This window comes from Rattus rattus, chromosome 4 (genome assembly GCF_011064425.1).
Source record: "Rattus rattus isolate New Zealand chromosome 4, Rrattus_CSIRO_v1, whole genome shotgun sequence".
NCBI lineage: Eukaryota > Metazoa > Chordata > Mammalia > Rodentia > Muridae > Rattus > Rattus rattus.
The window spans coordinates 30,467,526-30,484,971 of record NC_046157.1 but is presented as its reverse complement, the minus strand read 5'-3'; the positions used below and the strand labels follow the sequence as shown (position 1 = coordinate 30,484,971).

Genomic DNA, 17,446 nt, shown 5'->3' with positions numbered 1-17,446 from the left:
TGTCCGTCTGGGCTTCACGTCTTTCCCTAGTTCTGTGATGCGTGGCTTTACTACATGTGTAGCTGTAATCTATGATGGGAGGCTGTGTGGGGGAGCCTAGTTTTCCTAGAGATCCATTAGTCTGAATAGCATACTTTGACAATTTCAAAACCACACAAAATTCAAAGGACCAGAAAAATATGCCTGTCACTCATAATTTTGTAGAGCCCTTGGGTAGGCTACTTTGCTAAGGCATCATGGGTGAGACTCCTGTTTCTAAATAAATGCTAAGTCAGCCGCTATGGACGACTGCTTTGTTTGAGGGTTTTGCTATTTTCATTCTGTCTTTTTCTCTCCTTTAGACCATTTTTTTTCCTTAATTAAAATCATCATTGAAAGATATCTCCAAAGAAAAGATGACATATATATTTAAGTGGTCTACTTGTAAACTTTTGATAGGTCTGCCATTAATTCCCTGGGTTAATGGAAAGTAGATTTTTTTTCTCTTAGCAGGAAAAAAAGATTATAAACTATGGAAAATCATTTTGATGAACTCAGGCTCTTTTACTTTCATCCCCATTTCCTGTGCACATATGACAAAGTACATGAGACAGTATGGCTTTTAATTCCCCAGAGTAGCTAGAGCAAATACACAGGGTAAGGCGATGATGTCATACGCCAACCGTCAGAGTACAAGGAGAAGAAAGCATTTTTCATTTATGGTGCCTTTGATGCTATTGATACCCAGACTTTCAAATAGCACCAGCTAGCTGAAGGCTGGCTCTTGAAGTGGGAAAGGGAAAGCTTGCACCATGGCAAGGCGAAGGGGCCTAGCTATGGGAAGGATTGTTGAATATTTAAAATAAGTAGCTGCCAGACATTGGAGGAGGACAAAGACATTAGCAAAAGACAGAGACAAAGACTATAAAGAAGACATATGCAGCTTGCATATGAACTGGATGAAACCATCATAGATACTATGAACCACACGTTTCTCAACCCCTACCTCTGCCAAATCTGCTTGCTGTTTTGTGAATGCTCCTAAAGTCTGAATGCTGTTGGAGGGGTGACTGCCCTGTATGGCTGGCATTGCACTCGGCATCATTAGTGCCTTCACTGAAACCTATTTCTTAGAGGATTCAGAGCCTTTAATTGTGTTTTTGGTTCCTAGGGAGCATGTGTGAGTGTGTGTGCGTGTCTTTTCGTGTGCCGATATAAGGCTGAGTTGTAGAGATGAGATTTAAGAGGTGCCAAGTGATCCCACTGACAAATAGAATCCCTCACATGACCACTTCTTTCAAAGGGTTGCTCATACCGGGCATGACATTGTTTCTTTGATCTTCCTGACCTCAGACTGTGTTAGACCCGTGTCCAGATTTCACGAGCAGATGTTTCTCATTGCTGGCTCGAGTCTGTAGATTTGTGAGATTCTGAGCTTGAGAGGCAAGATATATTTACATATTTATGGTTTTCTCCTTAGGTTATAATCACCAACAGATGAGCGAAGGACAAAGACAGAAACCTGAATTCTACAGCCGCACAGCGTCAGAGTCGAACGTCTACTTGAATAGTTTCCATTACTCAGACCGCAGCTACAAGGACCAGGCCTATGACACGTTGAGCCTAGACAGCTCTGATAGCATGGAGACCAGCATCTCTGCCTGTTCACCAGACAATATATCTAGGTAAGACGTGCTAAAAACTGCCTTCTGGATTCAAATGTAAACTCATCAGTTTGAGACAGGATGTATATTGTAACCCCACATTTCCAATATCAAATCTATAATGCAGAAGAGGGCTGGGAATCATGGGGACCCTGGGAAGCCATACCCTTCCATCATATGTTTCTTGCTGGCCATGCATAATATGATCGACTTCCTCACTTCAAGTTCTTTATGTTTGTTTTTTGATTTACACTGTGCTTCAAAAGTCAAGTTACCTCCATCGATAAACCCCTAATCCCATTCCCACATTTTAAATTAATAAGACAACGATCTTCAAAAACACAGTCAGGATTTCAAAAGCTCTTCTGGCCCTTTTACTTTGGTAGAGAGAAAGTGTTAATTATTCTGTATATTAAGATTTGTACAAGGACTTAGCCTCTTGCACTTGTCTTTCTCTTCTGAGAGAAGCAAAAGCACCACTGTGTTCCAGGAGTAAACACATCTACATTATAAATTAGTGCTGGTAGTAGTTACCCTTTGCTGAAGCCTTGACCACATGTGCCTGGCCATCTGCTGGGTAAAGTGAAACCCAGATCCAGCATGTCTGGGGCCCAGCCACATCTGTCCCTCTTCTCTCAGCTTTCCAGGATGAGGACCCCCAGCATACGGGTGAAGTCAGTGCTTAGCCTTTTCTCACAGATTGAGCACAGAGTCAGGGTTTTGGAGTCCAGTAAGAAGGCAAGAGTGAAAACAGGAGCCATTCTAAGTTGCTTCCAGAATATTCTCACATGAGGTAGTTCTAGGATTTAAGTGGAATGAGAGTTTTGTAGATTTTGCCCTTGTTTTCTAAGACTTACGACATGCCCTTTTCTAAATTATGGGCCAAATGTTGGTAAATGTATTCCTTGACTGTGTATGTGTGTATTTTTAAAGATGTGTGTGTCTATGTTTTTACACATGTGTATATAATGTATTTTGATCACAGTTACTCAATTAATCTTTTATCCCAACTACTTCTGAACCCCTTTCATTTCTGTGTGCAACCAAGACTGTTTTGTGACCCTTCTGTTTAGTGACAGTGTAAAGAACGATGCTGAAAATAGCGAAGGCAATGCCAGCTCCAGTCACTTTCTGGAACCCCCGAAAATGATGTTTCAACAAAAAAACGAAGGCAAATGTGCCCACAACTGAGTAATTCTATCGCTCTACAGATGGCTTTTGGTGACATAATAAACCACAAAGCCAAAGTTTGTGTCACTAGAATTTCAGGATGGAATTACTTATTTAACAGACTTGTAATTTGGGGATATTTTAATGCGTGGTTTAAAAAGACTTCATCACAGCAAAACAACAACAACAAAAAATTGTTTTAGTCTTCACCTGTTCTCTGCACTAGTTTCAAGACAAAGCTAGGGAAGGCACTTCTCCATAGCACTCGTTCCAAACATTCTCTTTCCTGGGTGCCTGGACTTCAGCATGGTGTTTAGAGCATAAGAAGGCATACGGCTTACCTTAGTATTAATATGCTTCTCAAAACAGTTTTCTCTTTAGATTTGTTTGTTTTGTGTTATGAATATGAGTTTTTTGCCTGCATGCGTGTCTGCACTGTGTGGGTGCCTGGCACCTGTGGAGGCCCAGAGGGCATCAGATAGCTTAGATTCACTGACAGATGCACACACAGGAACTTACAGTTACAGACAGGTGTCTCGGAGTTGCTGGAAATTGAATCAAATGATGCAATAACTACCGAGCCTTCCCTCTAGTCCATAAAAATGCACTTTTAAAGGTAGTTAGTGGCATGAAAGTATAGTTCCTAATTTGTCACTTTTCACCTCACACTCTTTTTGTTGAGATGTTGTACTTTTTTGTTCAATTTTTTGACATTGGGAATAAACGCTTAGTGATATCTGATGATGAGCAATCGTTACTGTGACGGCCAGCACTGTTGGGTCAGTCCTGGGTCAAACAGCTATGGACAATAATTGTGGATGTGCACAGTGACTTACCTGGAATGACAACTCCACAGTACTATTGTCCCACAGAGATCTAAGGGACAGATGTGTCTCACCAGACACACACACACCCGGAAGTTATAAGCAGTGATGGACATGTGAGTGAGCTTGGGTTTGGTACATTTTACAGTACATGTATGTATCTCAGTGTCACATCATACACCATAAATATGTCCACTTGTCAGACACATGCTCGATAAAGATGAGAACGGAGGACAAGTAAACAAACAAAAATCTAAAGAAATATAAATTACATCAAATGTGACAAGTCGGGTGGACGATGTTGAGTTTGTTTCTTCTGTGTGTAGGTGTCTGTGCATGCCTGATGTGTGTGTGTGTGTGTGTGTGTGTGTGTGTGTGTGTGTGTGTGTGTGTGTTCTTCATGTACCTTAGGCAAGTGCATGCATGTATGTGTGTGAGTGAGTGAATAAGTGTATGATATATATATACATATACATATACACACATATATACATATATGCACATATATAATATATACATATATACACACATATATACACATGCACACACCACACATATATAGATATAGATATAGAAATATAGATAGAGATAGATAGATAGATAGATAGATAGACAGACAGACAGACAGACAAACTAGGAAAAGAACCCATAGCCCACAGCTTCGTGTAGCCCAGACAAGTGCTATACCATTCATCTATAGCCTAAAAGTCCTATTACTTTAATTCAGGGGTTTTTAAGACCTGCAATTTAGTTGGGACATAAACCATATAGTGTGGACAGCAGTGTGGAATATGCATCTAGCTGCATGCTCCTGTGTGGCCCCCAGCCATATAATGTCCTCAGCTTTCTCAGTTGTGTTGGTGAAGTTTGTTCCCTTTCTGTCTATGAAGTTGAGTACTGTCAATAAAAGCGATAAAGACTTTATGCATAAAATGGAAGGTTTTTTTACCTGAATTCTTACTATGAAAAGAATACAACTTATGCTTTCATATGTTGCCCAGTAGCTAATGGGAAGAATAGAAGAGAGAGAGAGAGAGAGAGAGAGAGAGAGAGAGACAGAGAGACAGAGAGAGAGAGACAGAGAGAGAGACAGAGAGAGAGAGAGAGAGACAGAGAGAGAGAGAGAGAGAGAGAGAGAGAGAGAGAGAGAGAGAGAGAATCTTGTATTCTGTTTTTTCAAGAGAGCACCAGACTAACACTTGGCCCCAACACGCACTGCAACCAGTTGTTAGGCTTGTAAGATCCTCAGATCCCTTAGGTAGTCCCCTCTCTCACACCTGCTCAGTGGGATGGCAGTCTTTAGAAGGGGAGCCATGTGTATTGTTACTGTAGCCCTTCATCTCTGCAGAAGCACGCTTAGTCTTTGATGTGAGCCATCTTAAGTTTGATTCTGCCAAGAACAGTTGAGGAGGCTAAAAGTGTGGTATCTCACACCTGTAAATCCCAGCCTTTAAAGGTGCAGGTAGGAGGATGGTGAGTTCGAGGCCAGCTTGGCAATGTAGTGAGAGTTTGTCTCAAAAGTGTTTATACATGGCTGGGGAGATAACTCAGTCTATAATACACTTGCCACACTAGCATTAGGATCTGAGTTCGATTCCTGGAGCCAGTTTAAATAAATAATAAGTAGATAGATAGATAGATAGATAGATAGATAGATAGATAGATAGATAGATAGATGGATGCCAGACATGGTGGCACAGGCCTTTAGAGTCTGAATTCAATCCCTAGAACCAGTTTACATACATACATACATACATACATACATACATACATACATACATAGCCAGACATGGTGACAGGCTTTCAGTCCAGGTACAGGAGAGACAAAGACAGATCCCTGGGGATCAAAGTAGAGGTCTTCTGAACAAGAACACCCAAAGCCAAGAGCTTCTACATACATGTGCGCGCACACATAGGTCTACTCCACATGAACAAACACACACACATACACAGGTGTCCATGTACATATATTAGTTAGCCATTCTTTGCATGATTTACTCTAATAACCCAAAGGACTCCAAATACTCCCTTTTGTACGTGTTCTATGATTGTGCCTCCTGGGCTGGACTCTGTGCTGGGAGGACACGGACAGAACAGCCTGTTCATTCTCAAGTCGACCGAGAATCAAGAAAGGTGCTTGAGGAAGGAAGCACACGGGACAGGACACAGCAGGGCTCTAGAGACTGAAACATCAGGATATATGACCTCTGGCCCAGACCCTGAGTGTTCTCGGAGCACCCACCCACGTTGCTTTTGGTTTTGGTTTTGGCTTCCCTTCACTAGTTGGGGATGACTTTTCCAAGATGAAGTTTTTATTAATGCTCTTGAGTTCTTTTATACAGTTTTAGCACCAAGAAGGCAGGCGAGGGCTTTGAACAAAGCTGACCACCGCTTGCTCACTGCACCTATGCAAGTCACTTTGCCATTCGTGTCATTTAAAAAGTAAAATGCCCCCACCTGTAAAGGTACAGATTGCCCAGCTGAAGGCAGGGGCTTCAGACGTTGACATCGTTTACATCCGAAGAGGCAAAGGCTCACGTGGCTGTCAGTGTTAGATTAACGGCCGTGTTGTGGACACCCAAGTTGTAAGACTTACCTTTCTTCGCCTTATATGTTTCTAACCGTTTTACACTGCCCTTGTCTCACGTGCCCCTTTTTGACTTCTACACTGAGATAAATATTGAGTCAGCTATGAGTTTCAGAGATGAGCTGATTGGTCCCCAATAGACATAATGACTCATGAGGGATATCCTTCAAATTGTATATGCTTTGACTGTGACTCTCTCTCTCTCTCTCTCTCTTTCTCTCTCTCTCTCTCTCTCTCTCTCTCTCTCTCTCTCTCTCTCTCTCTCTCTCTGTGTGTGTGTGTGTGTGTGTGTGTGTGTGTGTGTGTGTGTGTGTGTGTGATTTAATTGTGACTTGTAACTTTGGTGTGTGAGTCTTATCAGGTGAACAGTATGTTTTTTTTTAAATATATTTTTATTAGTTCTTTGAGAATTTCACACAATGTATTTTGGTTCCACTCATCCTCCCTGACTCCCTTCCTCAGCAAACATTCTTAAAAGGCTTTTTGTTTGCTTCAGTGCCAGCACATCTAACATTGCCAGGATAGAAGAAATGGAAAGACTCTTGAAACAGGCGCACGCGGAGAAGACGCGGCTGCTAGAGTCCAGGGTAAGATGGTCAGCTCCTGCCGGGAGTCTGTGATGGACAGTGGGGGCGAGGGGCCCTCCCTTGCCAGCAGCCTTCTTTCAGGGGCCGTGCTGACTGCTGTGACCTTGGGAGCTGCTCAGTCCCCTTTCCTGTCCCCAAAGGAAAGGTGCTAAAGCGCTGATGTCCACGCCCTCTACTGCACTCTGTGTCCTGTAACTCCCTGTGCGTGTCTGTGGTTCACACAGACTGGAGTGGATGCTCTCCGCTGAGTTCCCTCCCCATGTGATGACCAATTGGATTTTTTTTTGAAGGAATAGGAAAGAATGACATTTCTTTTTTTTTTTTTTTATTAACTTGAATATTTCTTATATACATTTCGAGTGTTATTCCCTTTCCCGGTTTCCGGGCAAACATCCCCCTCCCCCCTCCCCTTCCTTATGGGTGTTCCCCTCCCCACCCTCCCCCTATTGCCGCCCTCCCCCCAACTGTCTAGTTCACTGGGGGTTCAGTCTTAGCAGGACCCAGGGCTTCCCCTTCCACTGGTGCTCTTACTAGGATATTCATTGCTACCTATGAGGTCAGAGTCCAGGGTCAGTCCATGTATAGTCTTTAGGTAGTGGCTTAGTCCCTGGAAGCTCTGGTTGCTTGGCATTGTTGTACATATGGGGTCTCGAGCCCCTTCAAGTTCTTCCAGTTCTTTCTCTGATTCCTTCAACGGGGGTCCTATTCTCAGTTCAGTGGTTTGCTGCTGACATTCGCCTCTGTATTTGCTGTATTCTGGCTGTGTCTCTCAGGAGCGATCTACACTTCTGCACTTCTTTGCTTCATCCATCTTATCTAATTGGGTGGCTGTATATATATGGGCCACATGTGGGGCAGGCTCTGAATGGGTGTCCCTTCAGTCTCTGTTTTAATCTTTGCCTCTCTCTTCCCTGCCAAGGGTATTCTTGTTCCCCTTTTAAAGAAGGAGTGAAGCATTCACATTTTGATCATCCGTCTTGAGTTTAGAATGACATTTCTTTATGCATTCTTCTGTCCTTCCCAACTCCCGTTGACCACGCTATTGTGATATCTAAAACCCACAAGCTATTGTGACTCTATTTCAGGACAGAATCAGAACTTCCTTCGGACTCCCCAACCCCCACCCCCAAAAAAACGCCTTTACATCCTGCCTTGAGGGCACCTCCTTTCCTTTTCCAGCTTCCCACAAAACTTCCTCTCGGGCCTTCAGCCAGGAAGCTACGCAGTAATAACAGGAGTTGGAGTGACCGGTGGCCTTCACCCCGGAGAGTCCCCTAGAGAACAGCCTAAGCTTCATAGCTAGTGCTGCATGACATTCGAAAAAGGAAGAACAAAATGCCTGAATTAGTCACAAGCCAAATTTTCACTGAAGATTAATATTTAATTGTTGGCTAATTAACTAATAGCAAAAGATGACTTTGGGAGCTAAGCAGAGGTGAGGCGATCACGTTTTGTGTTAGGACACATTATACATTGTTAGAAACCAGGATACAAGATGAAAATTGTCTAATGAGAATTTGGGTATTTGTTTCACGGTCCCTTCAAGTATAATTGCCACAATTTAAAATAATTATTTTCCGTATAATGATAATTAGGAACGGGAAATGGAAGCCAAGAAGCGAGCTCTGGAAGAAGAAAAACGACGCCGGGAAATCCTGGAAAAGCGACTACAAGAAGAAACCAGCCAGAGGCAGAAGTTAATAGAAAAAGAAGTCAAAATAAGAGAGAAACAAAGGGCACAGGTTGGTGGATGCATGTGGATGCGTAAGTGTCGGTTGCCCCCTGGTGGTCATTTTGTAGAAGACTTTAATTCTGTCTGAATACCTAGTGTTTGGCAGAATGGTTAAGAGAAAGATGTGGGTTAGTGTGCAGGCTGTGTTCATTTTAGAACTTCTAGGAAACTACTGTGGAACTACCCTGGCAAATCTCACTCACATGTGATTCATACGCTCTACTTAAATGCTGGAAAGAGAGGGAGACTTCTATCCATTCTGTGGACATCTAAGGGAGAATATGTTTTGTCTAGCTTTGAAAAGGGTCATGGCAGTGGTTACCAGAAGCACACACGGGGGACCAGGCAGATGGCCTAGCAGTTAAGAGTACTTGCTGCGCTGCACTTCCAGAGTACTGGAATGCTGTTCTCAGCCAGCATTCGGATCTGGACACTCACAACCACCCATGCCTATAACTCCAGCTCCATGTGGCCAGTGCCTTTTTCTGGACTCTTCTGGAGCTGCACTCAACTGTACATTTACACACACACACACACACACACACACACACACACACACACACACACACACACAACTAAAGGTAAAAATGTCTAATTAAAATGATTTTAAAAACTATATATGAGAGATGATAAATAGTTTAGAATATATACACGCATATATGTATAGATAGTTTGCAGTATATATACACTATACATTACTATATATGTATACATATATACACATCATTATGTATGTATATTACAATATACATACATCAATATGGATGTATATTTCAAATTATCTATATTATATAATATATACATGTCTATTTACACACACACACACACACACACACAACACAAACTAAAAACTTTGATGAGGGGAAAAAGGAGGAAATCTCTAAAAGGGAACTTTCCAAAATGGGATAAATTTAAATTAAATCAGCCCAGTTTCTTAGTATAGTGATAGAATTTCCCCCCCTTTTTCTAACCATTTATGTCAGCTTTCCTACACCAGTCTATTTCCTACACAGTCCTTTGAGAACCACACTCAACTAAATGGAGGAAAACCATTTATCTGGTGTAACGTCCTTTCTTGCTCGTCCTAGATTTGAATCCCGACCCTTTCCATTATAGCCATTTATATTATGCTTGCTTTCTGAGAATGAAGGGGCTCACACCAGTTTTGCGGAAGTTGGTGACCTTAAGGCAGAGTATCATTTCCCCCACCATCTCCAGCTGCTGGCCATTGGCCCACAGCGACTAGCCACTGTCTTTAAAGCTGTATGAGTGGTGGGGCATTCGTAAGCCTGTGGCAGCCGCCTTGCAGTGAAGATAAAATCTGGAGGAAAACTGGAAACGGAAATGGATCCTTTTACTGAATTATGCTCTGACCTCTGCTAGACTCTGACTGGTGGTGAAGGTCACCCAAGCATGTTTAATATCTGAAGCCAAACCAAAGGGCAGAATTCTATTTTAATCTTGATTATAAGCTTTATACAATATAATTAGATCATTTCCCGGGGGCAAAAGCCTGGAATTATTTAACAGAGCTAGAGAGAGAGAGAGAGAGAGAGAGAGAGAGAGAGAGAGAGAGAGAGAGAGAGAGAGGAGGAGAGGGAGAGAGAGAGGGAGAGGGAGGGGGAGAGGGAGAGGGAGGGAGAGAGACAAAGAAACAGAGAGAGACAGAGAGAGACAGAGAAACAGAGACAAACAAAGAGGCAGACAGAGACAGACAGACAGAGACAGGCAGACAGAGACAGACAGAGAGGCAGAGACAGAGAGTCAGGGACAGACAGAGAGGCAGAGAGACAGAGAGACAGACAGAGAGACAGAGAATTTGGAAGCAGCATCCACGGTGGTCTGTGCTTCCCACTGTTAACCTTGGTCTTCATCATTAGTAAAACAGGCCATGTGCACACATCCCTTGGACTCTGTTCCTATACAGTTCCTCACTTTAGGTCCAGCATCGATTCTACAGCTCACTTTATTTTAACTTCCCTTTTCAAAGCATGCATCTCTGCCTTAAATAGATAAACTGACATTTTTAACTCTGGGGGATCTTCTGGGGCTTGTACCTACAAAACAGTGTCTGTCTAATCAGTCTGTATCCGGATTACCTTAGGAGAACTGTTGTTGTGATGAGAGAAGAGGACGGTTTCCTGGGCAGAATCCTGGTCTGCAAGGAGCAGCAGGGTGGCAGCGTGCCTCATCCCTGCACACTTTACTGGCTGACTTCTTTAACGTTACATTTGGGAGGGCTTTTCATTCCCACATCTGCCCTTCTGAGGGAGTAGAATCAACAGGCCTACCTTTAGCTCCACCTTCTCTCATGTAGCAGCACCCTACTTAAGAGCTATCAGTTCTTTAGTCTCCAGAGGATGAGCGCCATTTTAAACCTTCAGCGCTACACTTCCTTCTTACATCTAACATAATGCAATGGGGCGGGGGGGGTGAATAAAAGAAAAGTTATCTATACACTATAGACGAAGTGTGTTTTGCACTTTTCCAGGCTCGTCCCCTGACTCGCTATCTGCCTGTCCGGAAAGAAGACTTCGACTTGCGGAGTCACGTGGAGACTGCAGGCCACAATATCGACACCTGTTTTCATGTGTCAATCACAGAGAAGACCTGCCGAGGATACCTCATCAAAATGGGTGGAAAAATTAAAACGTGGAAGAAACGCTGGTTTGTTTTTGACCGGAATAAGCGAACATTTTCTTATTATGCAGGTAAATGATAAAAAAAAAAACAAAGCAACAACAAAAACAAAAAACCCAAAACAACAACAACAACAAAAAACCAAGCAAATTGAAGTGTTATATTCAAATGTGTTAAAAATAAAAGGAAATTGAAATTCATTATCTGAACCTAGAAAATTTGGGAGGCTGAGGCAGGAGGATCATTTGAACCTGCCAGTATGGGACTAACCTAGACGACATGGTGAGATCCTATCTCAGAAAGAAAAGAAACAGAAAGAGAGAAATAAAGAAAATGACTGATATATAAAATAAGTGATGGTGGTGATAAGTTCGAAGGCATACTTTATTTTATATTCACATTTTTATACTCAAATATGATATGAACTTCACTTTTTACAGTAGCAATCATGTGACTTTTTTGTGTGAACTAGTCCATTCTATTTCTGAAATAAACTAAATTTCAAATATGTATTAAATGGAATACAGTTTTACATTAAATTATTGCCCTTTAAACTACAAAGCCATTAATATGGGGGAGTTTTTTGGCCATATGTCGTATTTAAATTACACATAACCACATAGCCCTAGTTGATAGTTGTTGAGCCGTGGTTTGTGAGGCAGTCTTAATCTCTCAAGAGAAGAAAGCATAGCTCATCAGCAAACTAGGGAATAGGCAAGCATTCATTAAGTATGGAACGCACTGTGGGATTCTTAAATGCTTAACCGTGGGAAACGCATTCCACTGAATCTTATGAATACACAGTGTAACCGGAACACTTACTTAAATGCCTCTTGGGTGAGGCACAGGGGTACACAACTGCAATGTCATCACTCAAAAAGAGTGACAAGCAGAACAGTGAGTCTGAGGCCAGCCTGGGCTATGCTATGTCGTGAGAGACTCTGTCCCCAGACAGCAAAATAAAGAAATGAGTTAGCACCTTCTTTACATGTGCATCAAATGTGGAAGGTGCCTGTTAGAAGCATTAGTGTAGTCCAAGTCTCTTCTGCTGCTAAGGAAGGGTGGTGTCACACCAGTATGGGTTCTGCGAATTAAACCAAAGTCCTCTGGAAGAACAGCCAGTACTTTTAACCATTGAGCCACCTCTCCAGCCCCAGGGTCTGCTTTCTTATCCAGAGTCTCTCATAAAGGTCCTCAGTGAAATAGGAAAGATACCTGCTTCATAAGAAATCCAGTCTCTCATCCATGGACATAAACATATATCATCCAACACATAAACACATTTGTGTAGCTTGCTAGTCTTTACAGACAGCCTCATTCAGAACGTTCCAACAGAAAAGATCAAAGGACTTGGAAGAGAGATCATCTCCATCACTCCACGTTTCTCTCATCTGTGAGCCTGATTTCACTGTCCATCAGTCAGGCGTATGGGTCAGGGGCCCTACCAGCTTTCCAAAACCTCCCTCCCTCTAAGCCCTACAAAGGCTGTTGCTAAACTGAAACTTCTAGTGGCTGATTTTCAATTTTATTTTAAATACAAAGTTTTAGCATATTCAAGACCCTAATACCAAAACGGATAAGAGGGAGAGTCTTCTAGCTTTTTTTTGCATTCACATCAGAAGTGACTGAGCAGTGGAATGGCCTTGGGTAGATGCTGCCAGTTTGACTCTGTTCACAGCTGTCTACATGACTGTGTGCTTGAGGCTAGCCTGGTCTACATAGTGACTTTCAGAACCACCATAGCTGTGTAGCAAGGCCCTGTCTCAAAATTAATTAATTCATTAAAAATGAATAATTAAATATATTCTTTGGCAGTTTCATATATGTATAAGAGATATTCTGATCACTCCTGCACCCACCCTTTCTTATCTCCTCCCAACCCCTGTTAGCCCCTTTGTCCTCGACCAAGCTCTTTCCCACCCACAATCATGTCGCTTTGTCTTATGACACATTTTTATACTCACAGAGTTTAACCAGAGCCCTCTGTGTGACCATAGGTTTGGTGTATCCATTGGAGCCTGGTGGACTCACCTGGGTTACTAACCCTTGGTCATCTGGGCACTAACCCTACGTCATCTGAGGTCATTTAAATGCTAAGTAAATATTTTAGTAAGGCTCACAAATCATGAGCTTCTGGTTTTTGCCTGTTCATCAGTGGTACTAAAGTTCTTAACACTCAACTATCTTTGCAGACAAGCATGAGGCTAAATTAAAAGGGGTGATATACTTTCAAGCCATTGAAGAAGTTTATTATGATCACCTCAAGAATGCCAATAAGGTGAGTATCAATTTCCCAAGTTTCTGAGACTTTTTGGCACCTACAGCCCTTTGCACTCCAGGCAACTATTTAATCACCTTTCATGTTCTGTTTTTGAGCAAAGGTCTCACCATGTTGTCTGGAGTGGCTTTGAACTTACAATGTTCCTGCCTCCTGGGGAGTTGGAGTTATGAGCATGTTCAACCATGCCTGGTTAAATTTTGTAATTCAAATATGTTATTAAGTTAGGGAAAAAGTGATTTAGGGGTTGTGACTTAGAGCTTGTGTTCTCCCAAGATGGACAAATGTGTTTAGAGCAGTGCTGCAAGTTAAATTTGAAAATGTATTAAGTAAATGATGTTTTTAGAAAAACGATGTTTTTCATGGTAAAGTCATGATGAAATAAGAAAAGTTCTGGTTATAGCTATTTCGGAGAAGCTGAAAAGCCACTCTACAAGCATTTTGGATGGGAACTACTTATTATTTATTATTTTTTATTTCTTTTTATTTGTTTTGACATCCTCTTCTTGTTTTGCATTCCAGAGTCCTAATCCATTACTCACCTTTAGTGTCAAGACGCATGACAGAATCTATTATATGGTGGCCCCTTCACCGGAGGCCATGCGGATCTGGATGGATGTTATAGTGACGGGAGCAGAAGGATATACCCACTTCCTGTTGTAGAGAACTTTGGCTGTGGTCCACGTCAGGGAAGACTGCAGTAGCTCTTACAAGAATGAAGCCATATCCAGTCTCAGATGGAAAAGCCTAACAGACCCACCCCCTTAGCTGTGTGCACTCAGAACTCTTTTTAAACTGGGGAGCCTTTCATACAAGGAAGCACGGCCTGGAGCTCCTACGGCAAAAAGCAAACCAAAACACTATTCTGATAAAAGCATCACTTAGATGCACGCTCGTTTTCATCAGCTGATGTTGGTTAAATCAACCGAACAGTTTACACAATGTCTGTAAATATGTACTTAGAAATAGAAGATTATTTTAGCACCCAGCTCTCTGTCCTTGGTGATCACCTGCCTTCTTTGTAGGAAGTAGGATTTTATAAAAAACAGGCAAATAATGACTTAGAAGGCAACAGGTGTTAGACATTTTGCCTTAGTTTTTAAATACTGCACCCAAACCAAAGACTTAGCTTGACAACTGTTTCATGTCAGTGTTGCTCTCTAAATAATCTTTAAAATGGGATTTTAATGCTAACGCTGTAGTGTCCACCCCCGCCCCCAAGCTACTGTGCCTATATAATAAACCACTTTCTTAAAAGAATAAAAACAAAAAAAACCCTCCTGTTTTAAGAAAAGGCCATCTCAGACAACAGACTCCTGCAACATCAGGCAATTTGAATTAAGGAGAACGTTTAGTGGGAGGGAGGGATCTTGTTCTGTTGATTTGTCCATTCCTGGTGCTGGGAATGAAAGCGACCAGTAGCCAGTTCCCTCCAGACTGTTGGATTCTGCTTGCTTATGAAGCAAACATGTTATCTGCACCTTCACATGGCGTAACTATGCATCCATCCCTGTTTCACTGAAAACCTGAGCACTCAACACACAGAAGGACACACAAAACACAAAAGACACAGAAAAGACAACCAAAATTCAAATTAACATTCTCTGTGCTATGTCTTTTCCCATGTGTCTCTACAAATAGCCTTTGTTTCCAGAGCTAATTTTTGTTGAATGAAATGACTTCGGGCAAGTCTCTTTTATAATCATTTTTCAAGTGCCATTTGTGTGTGTGAGTATGTGAGTGTGTGTGAGTGTGTCAGAGTGTGTGTGTGTATGTTCTATGTTTGTAAGTATGAACAAATTATTTTCTAAAACATGCCAAATGGATAGAAATAGAAAACAATGTTTAGAAACATGTCCATGAAACTTTCAGGCCTAACTGGGTACAATTAAAAAGACTTACAGTGTACTTTTATACCTGTATACATGTTACCAATAATAAGATTTTGTAACTGGATGATGTGAGGTTTTACTTGAATAATGAGGGGGAAAGATCAGTACTGTAGCAGGTATTTTTTTTTTTTCATCTGTGATTTCTGCAGACGTTCTCCTTCAATGCTAGTGATCTAAAACATTAAAAGGCAATTGTTAAGATTTGGTTGCTTGATGTAAAGATACAATTTGTCTGTATTGTACTTTCTTCATAGAATTGTAAGGGTGTTCTAATCATTTTGCATGTCATAAATCTTTTAGATATGTATGTGTGTTAAATGTATGGAGTTTGGATTAAACTGTTGACCTGATTCACATTTGAATATCTCTCTCTCTCTTTCTCTCTCTCTCTCTCTCTCTCTCTCTCTCTCTCTCTCTCTCTCTCTCTCTCTGTAGTTATCTCTCTGTAACATAACAGAGTGCATTAATCCCTACAGTTAATGGTAGAATCTCCATAAAGATTTATTTGTGCTGACATTGTGATTGGAAATTCATAAACTAAAGTAATTGATCATCCCTGGGCACATTACTGACAAAATGAGGTGAATACTGAAAATCCTTACACATTACTCTTATATTTTGTATAAATTAGTTATCACTAAGGTCTTCCTGCCTGGAAGAGAAGATGCTATAATGCAAAATAAAACTCCGAGGCCTCATTTGGTGGGCACCTCTTTCTTCTGGATGTCAAAAAAAAAGTTATCATCAAAACACAAAACAGACAAACAAACAAAAAACTTCTTTCATTTTTGTATGCTGATGCAGGGAACAAGCAGTGCCCCAAAATGCCCTTACAGGAAATAAACTGTTCTACTTCAAGCCCATTACTGTCGCGGAAAGTATTTTGACAGTGCTGCCAAGCCTCCTAGGTTCCTGGTTTGCTTTGCTGGTAAGTGTGAATTGAGGAAGGAATCCATGGGTTTCCCCCTTTCTGTGTGTCTGTACAATATTTTCTTCATTGTGTTAAGTCACATGATTTTTAAAATGCTGCTCCATATAAAGTACGGGAGACCTTCAAAAAATAGAGCAAGAAAGGGATGGAGGCTAACAATATTTGCAATTACCAAAGAGCCACAAGTACAGGTGTCGACTGTCAAAATACAAAGAGTGAGGTAGCATTCATTGGACGTCATCACCTTTGTGATTCAGTCCTCTGGAGTCTACCTCCACCCTGGCGGAGAACAGGCAAAATTATGTCCCATTTGCTATAGTGCATCTTGAAAGAGACTGTCTCTCTCTGTGGGACTGTGAAAACTCCAGTTCTGCCAGTGGCCATGGCTCATAGCAATGACTTGAGTGACAGTGACAGGAGAGGGGGAAGGGAGAGGCATTCATCTCATTTTAGCAGATCCAGGTGGGTACCTGGCTATTTCATGCAGCAATGATCTCTCTTCATGAGGTTTCCAGGCTGTCCCCAGGCCCTGGGAGTTCTTGTAACCAAACAGAGGTCATACGACTATAATTTATTCCTTAATGTTTTATCTTATTTTCAGGCAAAGAGGACATTAATTAGTTACCTTACGAACGGGGCATAGAGAAATGACACTAAATCAAACTGATTAAAAAAAAAGAAAAAGACTTGCTAGGGCTAGAAGCAAGTCGGCTTCGGTCACATGCTTCCTGTATGGGAGACACAGCAGCTCCCAAGGAAAAGGTCTATTTTGTCTTTCTCCATTGTGTTTCACCAGCCTGACCTAACATTTCGTGTTCTCAAGACTCCAAAGACGTGCCTGGTTCACGGTACCTACGCTTTGCTTTTATCTTTGGCACCACCGACTGTTCCCAAATCTCTAAAAGATATCCAATTTTGCTTCTGTCCTTGCAATAAATGGCATGACCAAAGACAACGTAATGGAGGGAAGAGTTTATTTGACTTACTGGCAGCTGTTCATCACTGAGGAAAGCCAAGGAATATTGCTTACTAAATTGTTTCCAGGCTCACGTTCAACATCTTACACAGACAGCTCAGGCCCATCCACCAGGGGATGGCACTGCCCACAGCGGGCTAGGACTACCTACATCAATCAACAATTGAGAAAATGCCCCCACAGACG

The 17,446-nt window shown here is 41.8% G+C and overlaps 1 protein-coding gene across 1 annotated transcript in view; it reads left to right on the top strand.

The window, feature by feature from the left end:
• The window catches only part of Phldb2 (pleckstrin homology like domain family B member 2), a 97,011-nt gene extending 81,307 nt beyond the window's left edge, over positions 1-15,704 (top strand). Inside the window, exons 14-19 of the mRNA XM_032900256.1 lie at positions 1,460-1,664; positions 6,721-6,811; positions 8,407-8,553; positions 11,035-11,254; positions 13,376-13,461; positions 13,984-15,704. Of these exons, the coding sequence (XP_032756147.1) occupies positions 1,460-1,664; positions 6,721-6,811; positions 8,407-8,553; positions 11,035-11,254; positions 13,376-13,461; positions 13,984-14,124 (890 nt within the window). The 3' untranslated portion in view covers positions 14,125-15,704. The remainder of the gene's footprint in view (positions 1-1,459; positions 1,665-6,720; positions 6,812-8,406; positions 8,554-11,034; positions 11,255-13,375; positions 13,462-13,983) is intronic.
• The last annotated feature ends 1,742 nt before the right edge of the window (positions 15,705-17,446 follow it).